Source organism: Monosiga brevicollis, genomic scaffold (genome assembly GCF_000002865.3).
Source record: "Monosiga brevicollis MX1 MONBRscaffold_15 genomic scaffold, whole genome shotgun sequence".
Lineage (NCBI taxonomy): Eukaryota > Choanoflagellata > Craspedida > Salpingoecidae > Monosiga > Monosiga brevicollis.
Window position 1 is genome coordinate 699580 of NW_001865052.1, and position 15419 is coordinate 714998.

The following is a 15419-nucleotide window of genomic DNA, read 5'->3' on the forward strand; positions in this document are numbered from 1 at the left end:
CTTGATATCCGATGTGTGTGTGTGTGTGTGAGAATGCGTCGTTGTGTGGCGGGCAAAGGGCAAAGGGGGAAAACTGCTAAGGGTTACAACGTTACGGGTGCGATTCGAAGGACCCGAATCCTTTGCTGCATACTTTGATCGTCTCTCTGCAAGTTTATCTCTCTGAGTTTGGCTGGTGTTTGGCTTGGAATGACGTGGTTCTGTGCGCTTCTGTGATGTGCTCTCTGAGATGGTCTTCTTCGTCCCGCTAACCTCTTCTGGGAAAGGAAATGACGAAAGTAGAAATGCCCCTCCTATGTAAAGTCAAAGATGATCTGACATTACGCCTGTGTTTACAGCCATAAACAACCTGACCTCCCAACCAGTGACACGGCACAAAGTGTGTCAAACGATACATTACATGAAATAAAGTATGGCCGTCTAACACACTTTGGAAGGTCTACAGATCGCATTTTATGTGGTCAAGCAATGCTCCGACAGGTCTGTGTGGCGTAATCCTTTCCCAACAACAACGACAGTTGGTAGCCCGCTTGCACAGCGACCGAAGACACACACACACAGAGACACAGACACACACAGTGCTTGAACAAGTGTGAGTTGGACGGCGAAATGGCAGCCAGGCCAGTCTCTCCCTCCCTCCGTCCCTCCATCCCTCTCCATCTCCTATGGAGATGGCGCCTGCTTCCTCTCCCCATTATATGGAAGCAGGAGAAGACGGCACGATTTTTGATGAGTCGACAGGGGTGTCATCTGTTGTCGTTGTTGGTCTGCTGGGACTGACGGCAGCGCTCACTGGCATGGTCGCGGCTCGTGATCAAAGTCTTCTTCTGCTGCTGCCGTCCCTCCGTCTGGGAGACAGCGTTGCATGTTTCTCTTTTCCATCGATGGCACTGTGCTTGAAATCTGCTGTTTGATCGAGCTGTTGGTCTGGTCGACGAAATCTAACCTCTTGACGCTCTCGCACGGCTCCAGCGCACGTTTCAGACAATCAGCGCCATGGCCAAGTATCAAGTTGTGTTTGTCCGTCACGGCCAGTCCCAGGTGTGTACAACGTGACCGATCACGTCCTCGCCTTCCCCCCGCCTCCCTCTTGAAGACAATACTCCATCCCAGACCTTTCCGGCTCTGTCGAAGTGGACCCGGCGCCTCACAAAGTTTGCTCGTTTGCCATCTTCGGCCGCCGCACGTTCGGCGCTCCTGACTCTTTAGTGGAATCTGGAGAACAAGTTTACCGGTTGGGTGGATGTGCCCCTATCCGAACAGGGTGTGATCGAGGCCAAGGAAGCCGGCGCGGTACGTCTGCATGCGGTTGCCCGCACATTCGTGTCACGTCATGTTACCCGCCGGAGCGGCACGGTCGCTGAGGGCAAACACGCTTTGTGCCGATCTTATACTCGCTTTGGATGTGGTTGGGTCTGCTGTCTGCTGCTTTTGTGGGCCTCAGGTCCTCAAGGAGCAGGGCTTCAAGTTTGACGAGGCCTTTACCTCCGTGCTCAAGGTGTGTTGGCAGAATTATCTACTCAAAACCAGGTTGTTGGCCTTTTTCGACAAATTCGTTGTGGCCTTTTTTTTTTTTCTTCATCATGGCCTTGACGCCCACAGCGCGCCATCAAAACGTGCAACATTATTCTCGAGGAGAGCGATCAGGTGAGCGGCAGGTCCGGCAACGTTGGTCTCGGAATCATCCATCATGGTACAATCTCGGTGTTACTTACTTTCTTGGCCTGCCCGTCGCGTTTGCCGTTTGAGGACAGGAGTTTATTCCCGTGGTCAAGGACTACCGTCTGAACGAGCGCATGTATGGCGCTCTTGCCGGCTTGGACAAGAAGGAAACGGTTGAGAAGCACGGCGCCGAGCAGGTGCACATTTGGCGCCGCTCGTACGATATCCCTCCGCCCGCCTGCGAGAAGGATCATCCCTATCACCCCAGCAAGTCGCCCTGGGCCGCCTCCATCCCCGAGGACAAGCTGCCGGCCACCGAGAGTCTCAAGCTGACCCTGGAGCGTGTTCTCCCCTACTGGGACGAGGTCATTGTACCCGAAATCAAGGCTGGCAAGAAGGTTCTGATCGCAGCCCATGGCAACAGCATCCGGGCCATCCTCAAGTGTGTATTTCTTCTCCTTTTGGGTGTTCCATGCGAGCCAGGCGAGCCCGCGTTGACCTCACAGGCGGCGGGCATCATGGGCCTGCGCGCGTGCATGTAGGTATTTGGACGATATTTCCGAGGAGGTCATCCCGGCCCTTGATGTGCCCACGGGCGTTCCCCTCTTCTACGAGTTTGACGAGAACATGAAGCCTATCAAGCAGGAGGGTGCTGCTGAGCATCTGAGCGGCCGGTACGTGACAAAGGCTAAGCGAGCCAGGCCAATAGTGCGATTCGACGCATCGGGAATAGTCATGCTGTAGATTGCATCGTGCGTAAGCTGACTTGTGCCTTTGGTATGTGTGTGTGTGTGTGTGTGTGTGTGTGTGTGTGTGTGTGTGTGTGTGTGTGTGTGTACCTCTAGCTATCTCATTGATGAGGAAACGCTCAAGGCCAAGATTGAGGAGGTCAAGAACCAAACCAAGGCCAAGTAGAGTACGCACGGACAACCTAGCAGTTTTGCTTGCATCAACCATCCATTCAGAATTCTTTCGCACCAGCACGTCCCCCCCTCCCAATCAATCTCTTCTTTTCGTTCTTGTGTTCTTCTGGCAACGTTGGCGAGCAGTTATATCAGGGGTCAGCTTGGCTATAAGATGGCATGACATCTCAGGGCTTGGTCGTCCGCTGGTCGAAACTTGGAACCGAGATGTTATTGTGAGCCAACAGATGATAGCCAACTCGACAACTTGATACGAGGCATGCGTATATCTTGCATCAACACGAAACCCACGACTGACTCCACCTCAACTTGGTGTCTCGTACTTGTTCAGGCAGCTCGTCAACGTCCCCGACACAATCCCAACCATTGTGCCACTTAACCCAACTGATCTGGTGGACCACCCAACCATGAGAGCTTGTTTTTCATCAGCGACCGGGGACTCGTGTATGTAGAATGATAGGCTGGATGACTGCATCAGGCAGGGATGTGGCCGCCCATCACGTGCGTGCGTCAAGCGCAACAAGCAGATAGTCACGTGCATGGAGATGGCATTTCACAAGCATGCTGCGCTTGGAGGGCAGTGAAAAGAGATGATGATCTTCCCACGTGATGATTTTTGGAGATGCACCTTTGCGCGTTTTGTGTTGGTCTGCACGCCAGGGATCTGGCAAGGGGGTAAGCGAGAGCCTGATTGGCATTGATGGGCCCTGACAGGCACAAGAGGGCGGCGAGCAGAAACAAGGTGCGTCGGCACCCCGTTTGCGCGGGTTGGATTTGTTTCGGGGGTTACACAGCTGGCTCCGATCGCTTGGTTTTTGGTCGTTTGGGGTCCGAAGGTTCGGCCACGATTCAAGAGTCAGGGTCAAGGCGTGCGGTGGTGCGGCCTTTGGTAGGGGAGCTAGAGGGGGGGGGGGAGGGACGGGGACTGCAGTGAGTGACAATGTTTGGAGATGACAAGGTTTTACCCTCGCAGCAAGGGGGTTGAGGATAGTCAAATCAGCAGTAACTCTGTCCGCGACTTGTCTGATTGGACGACGGCGCGATGGGGGTACATGTGGGTGAGGACAGGACGCGCTCCCGTCTGCACAGTCAATCGATGTGCCAGACAGGGTCAAGTGGCGCCTCGCACCCCATTTTGTCCTACAACTGGACCGTCATAATAGCAAGCGAAGGACTGCTGGGTTGCTTGGAATGTTGGTGTGTCACAGCAGTGACGTCAAAAGCAATCGTCCCAGTCATCCCATTTGGTGAAGGGAAGGGAGATTTCGCTGACAACCTTGTCGTTTAGGCTTCCAAAGCTCCTTTGTCCACTTTCAAAGGCATGAGGGAATTGGTATGTGTGCGTGGGTGTGTTGTGTTGCTGTTGATGTGCAGATGCAAGTCATGCCGTGCCTGGCCCGTATTCTTCAAAGCCCCGAACCAGCGCTTGGTGTTATAGTTGGTGTCCCATGTCCTGTGTCCTCCTCGGCACAGAAGTATTGTGTGAGTAAGAATTCTTGTTGTGAGTGTCCTCTCCCATCGGCGCGCTTGATTGTTCATGCAGGTTGTTGAGGTTGCCGATGTATTTGGGGTGCTGGATTGCTGGTTGTCCGAATAGCATAATAACATGATTATGCTTGGGGCGGAGCTGCGTCGAAGCTTGCTTCTGTTTGATGGACACCAACTGCGCCTCATTTTGCGATGGTCCCGTTCGCTTTTCCGAAGGGATGATACGTTGTCCAATCGAGGGGCGAGACGATGCTGGGTCGCGTTTTAGTCATCATGAACAAGTAAGAGCAGATCGAGAGAAAGAAAATAAGAGCAAGAGAGAGCAAGAGAAAGCAGAATTGGTTTGAGAAGAGAGAAGTAAAGAGCAAAGACACAAAGGAAAAAGCTAGAGAAAGCAGATAGAGCAGATAGAGCAGATAGAGCAAGAGAGAGCAAGATAGAGCAGATAGAGCAGATAGAGCAAGAGAGAGCAGATAGAGCAGATAGAGCAGATAGAGCAGATAGAGCAGATAGAGCAGATAGAGCAGATAGAGCAGATAGAGCAGATAGAGCAGATAGAGCAGATAGAGAGGAGAGAGACAGAGAGACATCACAGTAAGAAGAACATCAAAAAAGAAGCCAAAACTCACAGGAAAAAGATGTTTCATCCATGAAATTTGGTTGGCGATGATGACGTCAGGTAGATGGCACGCATGCGACAACGCCCAAACTGCGCAGCAGATGTGACAACGCCTAAACTGCGCAGCAGCTGGTCGTTTTGCCGAGAGGAATTTGATGGCTTTGTGTGGGCTTGCGTGCACCACTCGGTCGAAGATGAGTGAATGGTCGTTGTCGTAGGACACGGCAGGAGCCAATCTTTGGGCCTTGGCACGAAACAGTGGGCAGCCTCTGCAGTGGGGCGGCCCACGCAATCAAGGAAAATAAGATGAGTGCAAGTGCCGCCCAAAGCCGATGACGTGACCGTCAAGGCTAGAGAATCAATACGGTAAAGGAGCAGTGATGAGGGGCGTGCCATGGCTCGCTGCATTGGGGGTTAGGTGCGCAGGTCTGACCCGTGGCCTGCCTTGGGCAACCCAGCGATGTCGGGAGGGCTGGCCGGCCTGCTGCGAGGAAGATGCCATGAAGAGTCTACGCTTAGGGTCCACGACACTTTTTTTTTGTCGGCGCCTACCACCCTGGACATTGTGCCACATGCCAGTCGGCTGCCCAGGATGAAACTTTTGATATTCATGCACGTGTCATGAAGATGACACGATTTCATCGAGTTTTCATCTCACCACGCACTCGACTGCAAGGTTGGCAGCCAGCCCGCCGGCTGTGAGGCGCCCCAATCCTTTTCCGTTCTTCTTCTTTTGCATCATGCCCTGACCTGGTGGCTTGCCTCCCCGACGTGGCCCGCCCGTCCGTCCGTCCGCCCGCCCAATCACAAGGCCGAAACAGAAACGTATAATCTTATACCCAGCTCCAGCTCCAGCAGTCGGGACCAACGAGTACCAAGCCAAGGACTAGTCCCGACAACAAGTATCAAGCCTGGCCAAGTACGACCCCCTCCCTTGCCCCCTTGTGCAAATGCATTCAAGTTGGGTCCCACGGCTACCCGGCAAAGCCCATTGCTCCTTCCCAGTATGCGTAGCATGTCATGGGTCCTCATGGGTATACCAAATGAAAAACACAAGAAAGAAAGAGAGAGAGAGAGAGAGAGGAGGAGGACGATCGGCCCACCACTACACCCAACATAACATCATAACATACAACGAGTGCCACCAAACTTTCCCTGCACCAACCCATTCACAAGTTGATGAACTCACCCTACTCATTGGGATTCCTCCTCTGCCTGTGCGTATGTGTGTATGTGTGTGTGTGTGTGCGCGTCTGCGTCTTCTCTCTCTCTCTCTCTCTCTCTCTCTCTCTCTTTCTCTTGTCTCTCTCTCTCTCTCGTTTCTCTCTCTCTCTTCAACTTCTGCTATTTTAAGCGCGATCGGATCTGCTCTGTTTGAGGTGGTGGGTGGTGGTGCGGCAGTTTGGGCATTTTCTTGATTCCGGCACTCGCCTGTATACCATCATTTCCAAAGACTCGTTGTTCACACACGGTTGCTCCTGTCTCTGTGTGTGTGTGTACTTGATTGCTTGCCTTGGTGTCTTTCTTCACCACACTCCGCCACTACACACCACCTACATTCCCCCCCCGCCCCGCCCCGCCTCTCTTTGAATTTCCACCCTCGGCTCACTTGCATAGCTGAGCGTCCGCTAGTTTGACCGTTGTTGCATTCACACACGCATTCCTCTACGACCACCTGCCCTCCCCATTGAGTGATCAATCTCGAATACTATCAAGCCTAGCATTTTTAAATCTTGTGACTGCCTCGGCTCACCGCTTTTGGGCGCCTCAAGCCACGCGGTTCTGAGCACCCCTTGTTTGCCTCAACAGCTTGTTCGCAAACAAGCATCATGGCCGCTATCCCTGCCGCCGACACAGCGCTTCAGCTCGGTAATATACTCCACAACCGATACCGCCTTCTTGATCGCCTGGGCGCTGGCGCCTCAGGTACCGTTTTTTGCGTCCTGGATCTGGAGACGGATCGCCACCTTGCCCTCAAGGTCGCCGTTGGCTACCCCTTTGGTGGTGCCCACGAGGCTGAAGCCCTTCAACGCTGCCAGGGCAGCCCACACATTGCCCACCTCCTCGACCACTTTCCCCTCGACAAACTCGGCCACGCCCTCGTTCTCCCCATCATGGCCGGCGGTACCCTTTTTGACCACATTCGCCCCACCGCCGCCCGTCCCCTCACCATCGAAGCGTCCCGTCGCTGGATGCGTCAGCTCCTCCTGGCCGCGGACGCCCTCGCCTGCCAGGGCCTGGTGCACGGCGACATCAAGCCTGAAAACTGCCTCATCGACGCCGAGGGTAACCTCTTCCTACACGACTTTGGCACCACCGTCCCCTCAGGCTACCGATACCCCTCCCGCATCGCCGGCACCCAACTTTACATGTCCCCAGACCTGCTCCAGGGTGGTGCTTGCAGCTCCGCCCAGGACGCTTGGGCCGTAGGCCTCACCTGGTATGCCACTCTCTTTGCCGATCTTCCCTGGGATCGCGCCAGCCAACGCGATCCCGCCTACGTCCGCTACCTCGCCACCGGCAAACTCCCCGTTGGCGACCGCCTGCAGCTCCTCTCTCCAGACCTTCGTGTGCTCCTCCTCCGCCTGCTTCACCCCAACCCCAACCTCCGCGCCACCCTCAGCGACGCCCTGGCCTTTGTCCTCTCCAACCGACCTTGGTTCCAGAGTGAATGCAACACCGATTCCTTCTCTACCTATGGTGCTCAGGTGCTGCAAGCGGCTGCGGCCGCCGTTGCCGCCTTGCAAACCCCCACGCTCGTCACTCCTCAGCCCCACTATGGCCCCCCTCAACGTCGCCTCTCCAATCCCAACCAGAATGGCGACTGCGTCAGTGCCGAGTCCACCACCCCACCTCCGGCCAGTCAAGGCACAGACCAGGACGCAGCAATCCCGCCACACCCGCTGAACCACCACGTGCACCAAAATGAGGCATCCTGCTTTTCTCACACCAGTCCCGCCACCCACTACCAGCCCTGCCACCGTCGCTACAGTGACTTGGAAGACATGGATGACAATCTCGACGACGGCGCAGGCGCCAGCGATCCCATGGAGTCAGACGACGGCCTCCACTCGAATTCCTGCTACCGCATCAATCGTCGATCCACGCACTTCGTACAACAGCTGTCCGGCCTGATCGACCAAGACGCACCTTACTATTAATCGCAGCCGTCTGCCCCTTGGATCGTGCCTTCGTTGTGACGTGACCAAACGCCGCGCTTGGCTATAGTGAGCAGCTTAATCTTGGGCTGGACCCAGTAGTAGTTGCTTTTCAGATCCAAATTCCTCCCCCGTAGGCCCACAATCCTTGTTTTTGTTCTCTTTTGACCCGGTCGAGCGGCGATGGCTTGTTGGCCCACGCTTTGCCATTCCCTCCCCCGCCTTCAACGGCCTGTTTTCCTGTTCTAGAGAGTCTGGGGGCATTACACCAATCCCAACGAGGTTGAGCGTGCAGTGCCCCTTTGTTGTTGCGTCCGTATTTAGCTCTTTATGGCTCGTCCCTTAGTCTTCCCTATTCGATTTTCCATTCTTTTTCCGCGGCCCTTCGGCTTGCTGCGCATGCCAGGTGTCCGACAAATCCAGCGTTTCGCTCGATGCAGTCTGCATGCGAGAGGAGCAAATTGAGGCTTGCTTCAGATTTATTGGATCAGCAAATCATGACACCTAGATTGGGAACGCCCCCCCCCCCCCCACCAACCATCTGATATCCGTTTAACCTGCCGGGGTTTTCCTGCTCCCCGTTGTCGTCCACAAGGGCGTGTCCATATCAAAGGACTCGGTCAGGCTGTGTTTAGAATAGTCGCACTTTGGCAGAGGGATGCTAGACACCGCACACACACACATGCACACACGCGTGCCAACGGTAAAAATAAAACAGATTCAGATCAATTTATTTGACTCGGCTTTATGCGCTCAGCGCAGTGCTGCTTGAAGGAAGCAAGGTGCTTTCCATGTCTCTCCTTGCCACAAGCACCCACGTGAACAGACTTTAACTTTAGACTTGCTTGGCTGACTGCAGCAAATGCTGGGCCAGGCTCTGACCAATGAGGTCTGCTTGGGTTTTCTGAAGGTTGTGACCACCAGACTCGATGACATCGCGGCCAAAGTCGTCAAAGCCTACTTGAGAGAGGAGGGTAAAGGCCCCATCAAACACCTCGGGCTCAACCAAGTGGTCATCGCTTGTGTAAATCAAACGGCCACGGCAAGGGTGAACAGCGGCAGCGGGCCGGTGGGTCAAGGTCTGGGTAAGCTGGGGGTGGAGCACGTGGGTGTGCTGGTCAAAGCACGTCTCATTGGCCCGTAGGAGAGAGCGGCGCAGCTCTTCCAGATTGCCGAGAGAAGCTTTAGGAAATTTAAGCTTGACATGCATCACATGCTGGGCATAGCGATAAAAGAGGTCGCGAATCCAGCGGGGGGCAGCCTCGGCCATGGCGATGGCACGGCGCAGAGCAGGCCGAGTGGTGCGCATGCCACGGTGAATGCTAAAGCTGACGGGAGCCAGCAGGGCCAGGTTCACGGGGAACTGCTGCAGCCAGGTGCTGGCTCGAAGGGAGAGCGCGTACATGGAGACGGGTCCCCCCATGCTGTGGCCTACAAGGGTCAGGCTGCTGGGCTGCAGCTGACGCGTCTCGATGTAATGGTCAATGGCACGAGCTGTAAACGCGCCGAGTGCTGGCGCCGTGGGCGAGGGGCATGCTTCAATGGGTGCGGTGCCTTCACCGGGCATGTTGAGGCGGAGGATGCGAAGCTGATCATTGGTGTGCGCTTGCAGCGCCGGGGCCAGGTAGCGAAAGTCACGGGAGGAGCCTGGCGAGCCATGTACCAGGACGGTCACGGGTGCCGTTGGATCATGCAAGGCACCTTCTTCCGACCAATGTACCACGCTATTCTCAAAGGGTAGCGGTACCACTTCCGGGTCGCTGGGTGCGTACTTGATGCCGCGCCGGACCAAGAGCTCGGGCGTCACACCGAGCAAGTCACGTGCCGGCACACGCCCAGCGCGCGCCAGCGACAAGAGGGCAGTGCGAGCCAACATGATCACCGCCGTCCGTGGCACCACTGCTCTGCAGCTAATAAGGCAAGCCAAAGACGAATGAGGAAGGAGCGGAACACAGACCCGAAGCCAAACAAAACAAGAGGCGACAAGCAAGGGGTCAGGCGCCGACCAACGAGCGGATCGTGCCACCAGAAAAAAAATGAAAAATTTAAAAAAAAAAAAAAAAATCAGAGCTGGCGGCGCGCGAAGCCAGTGAAAGGTAGCTTTATAACTGTTTAAATTAGAGAGGTGTGTTCAGTCAAAGTCTTGCGCGCGCGTTCTCTTTTTGTTGTTGGCTGTCTCTTGTATCCGTCCCTCTCACTCTCTGACTCGTGTTTGCATTTCCGTTGATTTTGATGTCGTGAGTGATACGATTCGACATTATCTCTGCTTTTCTTTCTCAGTGCCCACAGGCGACGACACATCAACAACAACAACAACAGCGCGACCTCCTCGACCTCCTCGACCTCTCTCTACCTCTCTCTACCTCTCCGTACCTCGACCCCTCCGACCTCTCTCGACCTCTCCGACCTCTCCGACCTCTCCGACCTCTCCGACCTCTCCGACCTCTCTACCTCTCCGGACCTCTCCGACCTCTCGACCTCTCCGTACCTCTCCGTACCTCTCCTCTCTCTACCTCTCTCTACCTCTCTCTACCTCTCTCTACCTCTCTCTACCTCTCTCTACCTCTCTCTACCTCTCTCTACCTCTCTCTACCTCTCTCTACCTCTCCGACGTTGACGTTGACGTTGGCTTTGGTACAGAGGGTCGCTGACGGGGCCAGGCTTGAACAGAGGCAAGACGCTCTCCAACAAGGGAGGAGGACGGGGCGATGAGTTCACCAGGTCAACACCGGCCGCCACCGGCACGGCCACCGCCGCCAACGCAAGCACAGCAGCACCCCGCGTCCCAGCCTGAGCGCGAGGCGGAGGTCTCAGAGGAGCTGTTTCCCGTGCCACCGCCTCGTTCCCAAGGATCGGCTGTGGCGGCACCCCGTAGTGCAGTCGGTGAACTTGATGGCGTGCATGGCGAGGACCACGACTACCTCACGCCAAGACCAGCCGAAGGTACTGCCACCGAGGACAGCGATGACGATTTGTTGCACGAGTACGACTTTGTGGACGTGCCTTCCGAGGGTGGGGCTGACATCGATGGTCATGAGAGCGAGGTCGAGGCAGCTCCATTGACTACACAGACACCCGAGGTCCCGGTGACCGCCCCACTGACACAAAAAGGCTACCTGGCCATGTTGAGAGACGAAGCAGCCCATGCCCAGCTCTTCTGGATTGACGTGCTGACGGCCGCGCGGGCCAAGCACGGCCAAGTAAGTGTGGCGCGCCGCCCTTTTGTTTCTCCTTGTTTCTCAAGTGCAAACGTTGTCGCTCACGCTACCGGGTCGTGAATCTAGGATGAGCCACCAGTGGCCGATGTGCCGGAGAAGGCGTCCCCAAACTATAGCTCCAAGCTGCTGATGAGCAACATGCAGCGTCTGCGCACGGCTACAGAGCCCTTTTTCCAGATGGCAGCCCAACTGCGCATTCTTGCGAGCTGGCATCGTCCCGTTGAAACAGGCTTTTGCCTTTGCCTCTACATCTTTGGCTGCTACAACCAGCTGCTCGTACCCTTGGCTCTGGCTTGGATCCTAGTCCTGCTCCTCCGGGGCTACCTCCGCCACGAAGGTGTGTCCGCTGCGCCTCCTTCCCATGCGATGGCTTTTCTACTCCCCGCATATTGGACGTGTGAACTTGATGTTTGGCTTCCGGAGTCTCCCTGACGTATCTGCCTGCTCTGGCCCAAAGGCTATCTTCCAAAAGCCACACCTGCCAAGACTGAGAAGGACGATGCTCTGGCAGCAGCAGCTAGCGGCGGCTTTAAAATATGGGAAAAGGTCAAGGTCAGGCTCTTTTCCCCTTGTTGTCCCCTCGCTTCCTCTCGCTCCCTACTTTGGGATCTCGGGTATGGCGCGCGACATTTGAGCCCGTCCGATGTTGCTGGCCTGTGTGTCACTGTAGGTGGTGCGCAAGATACAGAATGGCACTGGCGAGGTGGCCGATGCGCTGGAAAGGGTCATCAATCTCTTTACCTGGGCTGCGCCGCTGCAGACCTCCAAGATTGCCACGGGCGTGGCCATTTTACTGGGCGCCTGGCTGTTGCTTCCCACTTGGATCATCATCCAAGCCGCCGAGGTTTGTGATGCCACATCCAAAGATAGCTTCTGCTTGCTGGTGGCGGCTCTTCTGGGCTTGTCTGCTCGTCATTTGGGATATTGATGACCAGGCGGACATGTGGCGTTTTAGATCTACTTGGGCTATCGCTTCTTTGTCATCGAGGCCATCTACATCAACTTCCCAGAAGTGCGGCGCAAATATGCAAGCAGCATCATTGATCATGCCCCGACCAACGCCATGATCAAGCAAGCGGCGCAGTCGCGGGTCGACGGGGCCGTTCCTGCCGGCGCAGCGATGTCAGCAACCTCTGTTCGTGAAACACGCAGCGGTACGTCTCGATGATGACCGCTCCGAGAGTATTTGGCCATGGTCTTGTACCTGATGTGGTGCGCGTGCGTGACTGTGGGCTTGTGTGTGTCCGGTCACGACTTGCGGGGGCGTGATAGGATCGTTGCCTGAGCCACGGCTGCGAACGCGTTCAACAAGCAGCGCCAACGACGCCACCAACTCGCCTGGCAAGCAGCGCGCCGTAGCGCCAAAAACGAGTGACAATCAACTGCAGCGACTCATTGACCTTGGTCTACCGGCCACGTACGAAGCCCTTATTCTTGGTAGCCCTTGCTGCGGGTCCATTGAAACAAGAGGCCGGCTCTCACGCGATTCGCTGCTCTCTATTTTTGTCCCCTTTCTTCTTCTTCTCTATTGTGACCACGGCAGGGCCGAGGTTCTTCATTCCTGGGGCTGTTTGTGGCTTGAGAACGGCAACTTCAAGACGGCACGCAAGGGTCGCCTCTTTCTGGCCGAAGGGTTCACGGCCTTTTTGCGTTCCAACCCGGAAGAAAGTGGCAGGTGCGCACAGTGCCGTCCCTTCCGCCCCCCTCTCGTACGCTTGCCTCTTGCGCCATCTTTCAAGACGCATGAGACCCCACCGCTCACGCTCGCTGGGCGTCTTTGCTTGGGCTGTGACTTAGTTTTGTCATGCCCTTGAATCGCTTGATGGTGGCTGAGCGGGGCAAAACCTCGTTCATGGGCCTAGGGGTGTTGTTTGAGCTGGTCTTTTCAACCCCAAGTGGCGTGCGTGAAACGCGCGTTTTCACAGGTCTAGCTTCCATCGAGAACATGATTGCCCTCTTCAACGAGAAGGCACTGCTCTGCAAGGCCCACACAGATTGACATGTGAGTGAAGAAGTCAGCCTTCTTTGTCCGTCTGCAAGTGGCCGTTGCCAACTCGTTAAACAGCAAGCGAGGCAAACAAAAAGTCAAATGTTTTTAGAGTGCCCTTCAGAAGAGCCACAATTGGGCATCAGTCGTTGTAAAACATAGCTGAGTGCCAGAGCTTGTGCGTAGTTTACTGTAAAAACGATGGAGCTGTATTAAACCCTCTTTCTCTTCATTTTTCTCACTTTTGTTTCAACGAATATGTCTTGGAGGAAATAATGACAGAGGCGGCGGGGACCAGGGATGTCACGCTAAATTTCAATTATTGCGAAAAGACGGCTGGGTGGAGGAGACGCCCAGCGCACTCCTTCAAAGTTTGAACACACTTGAGATAAAAGTAATACAGCAACCCATCGCACAATAGACGGGGTGTCGGGGGTAGAGATGTATGGCAGGGAACAGGCGGCAAGGACGTGGGTTTATGCCTTGGCGGCACGGCGCAGCATGCCCTTCTTCTTGGTGGCAAAACGCTCACGCGTTTCGTCGTTGGCCCAGACACGGTTGGAGCGCATGTTGGAGTAGGCTTGAGCCTGGCTGACCATCTCGTAGCGGCCCTGCTGCTGGTACTGTTCGCGTGAGGCCGTGGCCACCAGCATGTCATCGAGATCCGCCACGAGATTGCAAGCCTGCGCCGACTTGTTGGCGCTCACAAAGCCGCGCACGTCCTGCAAGCGCTCGCGCACGGCATCAAACTTGCCAGCCTCGGCCAAGCGGCGCGCTTCCTCCATGCCATCGACAGCCACAAAGCGGGCGATGGCGTCTGTCACTGCCTCGTTGGCTTCGCGGACGGCAGGAACCTCCGCGGGACGAGCGGTGGAGAACGTCGCTGCATGCTTCTCAAAGGAGCTGGAGGAGAGGTTGAGGTAGGAGACATCGGCGCGAAAGTAGGCCGTGGCCGTGCCAGCCTCGGCCACGGCGTCGTGCAGTTCCACCAAGGGCAGATTGACCTCGAAAAGCACCTCCTTGACCTCTTCCGACTGAATGTCGCCGATGGTGAAAGTGGCAGTGCGGCGATCATCAGCCAGAGTGGCGGCGCGCTGCATGCAGACGCGCTTGATGGTGGCCTCTGGGTGCACGGCCGACAGCTTGACCTCAATGTTCTGGGCAAAGACGGAGAGGAGGCCGCCCAGGCAGTCGCCAAAGCTCTCCGGAATAATGTCGTTGCTCTCAATAAAGTAGTACATGCCATTGCCGGTTTCCGAGAGCTGGCGCAGCATGTTCTCGTTGTGGTCCTTGCCGTAGCCAAAGGTGTAGATGGTATAGTCGGGGGCCGGGCCCATCAGGCCGCGCAACGCCCGGCACATGTCGTCCTTGTCGCGGACGCCCTCGTTGGCAATACCGTCAGTCATGAGCAGGATCGAGCTGACGGCTCCCTTGGTGGCCCCGCGTTGCTGCATGAGCTCGACGCCGCGGAACAGGCCGCCACTGAGGTTGGTGCAGGAGCCAGCCCGCAGCTTCTGGACATCGGCCAGGCAAGCCTCCTTGTGAGCCGTGGTCATGGGCCGCAGGTCAAAGACGGTTTTCACATCAGAGTCAAAGGTCACGAGTGCAAAACGATCAGTGTCCTTGAGGTTGCGCATGAGAAACTCGAGTGTGCTCTGAACCATCTTGAGCTTTTGCCCGGCCATCGAGCCGGACACATCAATGACGGCCACCAAATCGATGGCAGGTCGCTCCACCGGCTCAAAATCAGGGGCGGTCAGGCGGCAGCTGATGTAGGCGCTCGACTCACGCGCCCCGATCTCGGCGTATTGCCACAACGGGCGCACATCCAACTGCAGCGGCGCTGGCGCTTCAGCAGTGGCTGCTGACACGGGAACGGTTTCTCCACCCATGCTGTTGGTGCAAAGTGTTGTTCGGTTCGATTCGATGATCAGTCCGTGACGATGGCGGAAGGTGCTGTAATGTGCTGTAGATGTGATGTAGACGTGATGCGATGTTCTTGCTGGCTGAGCTGAAGAGAAGAAAATGCCTGTCCAGCGCGTCGCGCGCCCTCCTACGTGCGAGCCGATTGATGACGACGACGATCAACGATCAAGCTCGATCAGCGAGAGAGAGAGTGTGTGTGTGTGTGGGCGTCGTTCGATCGACGTTTGGATACGCGTAAGAGAGTCTTTGGTCTACTTCAATAACCCTCGTTTTAGAAGCAAAAACTTACTCTATAAATATTATCAGATATACTATAACTCTATAAATATCTTCACAAACTACCATAGGCCAAGTTTGGCCATGCTGCCAACGCTGCATACGTATACGTGTGTGTGTAAGCAAGACCAAGGTTGGCGTCCGTGAGTATTCTAAATTTAG

The 15419-nt window shown here is 55.7% G+C and overlaps 6 protein-coding genes across 6 annotated transcripts; 3 read left to right on the forward strand and 3 right to left on the reverse strand.

The window, feature by feature from the left end:
• Window positions 1–527: 527 nt before the first annotated feature.
• Window positions 528–2577, forward strand: MONBRDRAFT_37669 (uncharacterized protein; the record flags this gene model as incomplete). Its single annotated transcript, XM_001747031.1, has 8 exons — window positions 528–592; window positions 973–1041; window positions 1210–1293; window positions 1445–1498; window positions 1603–1647; window positions 1755–2104; window positions 2205–2336; window positions 2508–2577. The coding sequence occupies exons 2-8, from the start codon at window positions 997–999 to the stop codon at window positions 2575–2577; spliced, it is 780 nt and encodes a 259-aa protein (XP_001747083.1). The 5' UTR covers window positions 528–592; window positions 973–996.
• A 1678-nt stretch (window positions 2578–4255) lies between these two features.
• MONBRDRAFT_26723 (uncharacterized protein) lies at window positions 4256–4663 on the reverse strand (the record flags this gene model as incomplete). Its single annotated transcript, XM_001747158.1, has 1 exon — window positions 4256–4663. The coding sequence occupies one exon, from the start codon at window positions 4661–4663 to the stop codon at window positions 4256–4258; it is 408 nt and encodes a 135-aa protein (XP_001747210.1).
• A 1858-nt stretch (window positions 4664–6521) lies between these two features.
• Window positions 6522–7853, forward strand: MONBRDRAFT_9447 (uncharacterized protein; the record flags this gene model as incomplete). The annotated part of the gene is made up of 1 exon (XM_001747032.1): window positions 6522–7853. One exon carries the CDS (start codon window positions 6522–6524, stop codon window positions 7851–7853), a length of 1332 nt encoding a protein of 443 aa, XP_001747084.1.
• Window positions 7854–8685: 832 nt separating this feature from the next.
• MONBRDRAFT_26725 (uncharacterized protein) lies at window positions 8686–9726 on the reverse strand (the record flags this gene model as incomplete). Its single annotated transcript, XM_001747159.1, has 1 exon — window positions 8686–9726. The coding sequence occupies one exon, from the start codon at window positions 9724–9726 to the stop codon at window positions 8686–8688; it is 1041 nt and encodes a 346-aa protein (XP_001747211.1).
• An 832-nt stretch (window positions 9727–10558) lies between these two features.
• MONBRDRAFT_9449 (uncharacterized protein) lies at window positions 10559–13067 on the forward strand (the record flags this gene model as incomplete). The annotated part of the gene is made up of 6 exons (XM_001747033.1): window positions 10559–11050; window positions 11135–11405; window positions 11526–11620; window positions 11739–11912; window positions 12024–12222; window positions 12994–13067. The coding sequence occupies 6 exons, from the start codon at window positions 10559–10561 to the stop codon at window positions 13065–13067; spliced, it is 1305 nt and encodes a 434-aa protein (XP_001747085.1).
• Window positions 13068–13531: 464 nt separating this feature from the next.
• MONBRDRAFT_33043 (uncharacterized protein) lies at window positions 13532–15060 on the reverse strand (the record flags this gene model as incomplete). The annotated part of the gene is made up of 1 exon (XM_001747160.1): window positions 13532–15060. Exon 1 carries the CDS (start codon window positions 14945–14947, stop codon window positions 13532–13534), a length of 1416 nt encoding a protein of 471 aa, XP_001747212.1. The 5' UTR covers window positions 14948–15060.
• Between the last annotated feature and the right edge of the window lie 359 nt (window positions 15061–15419).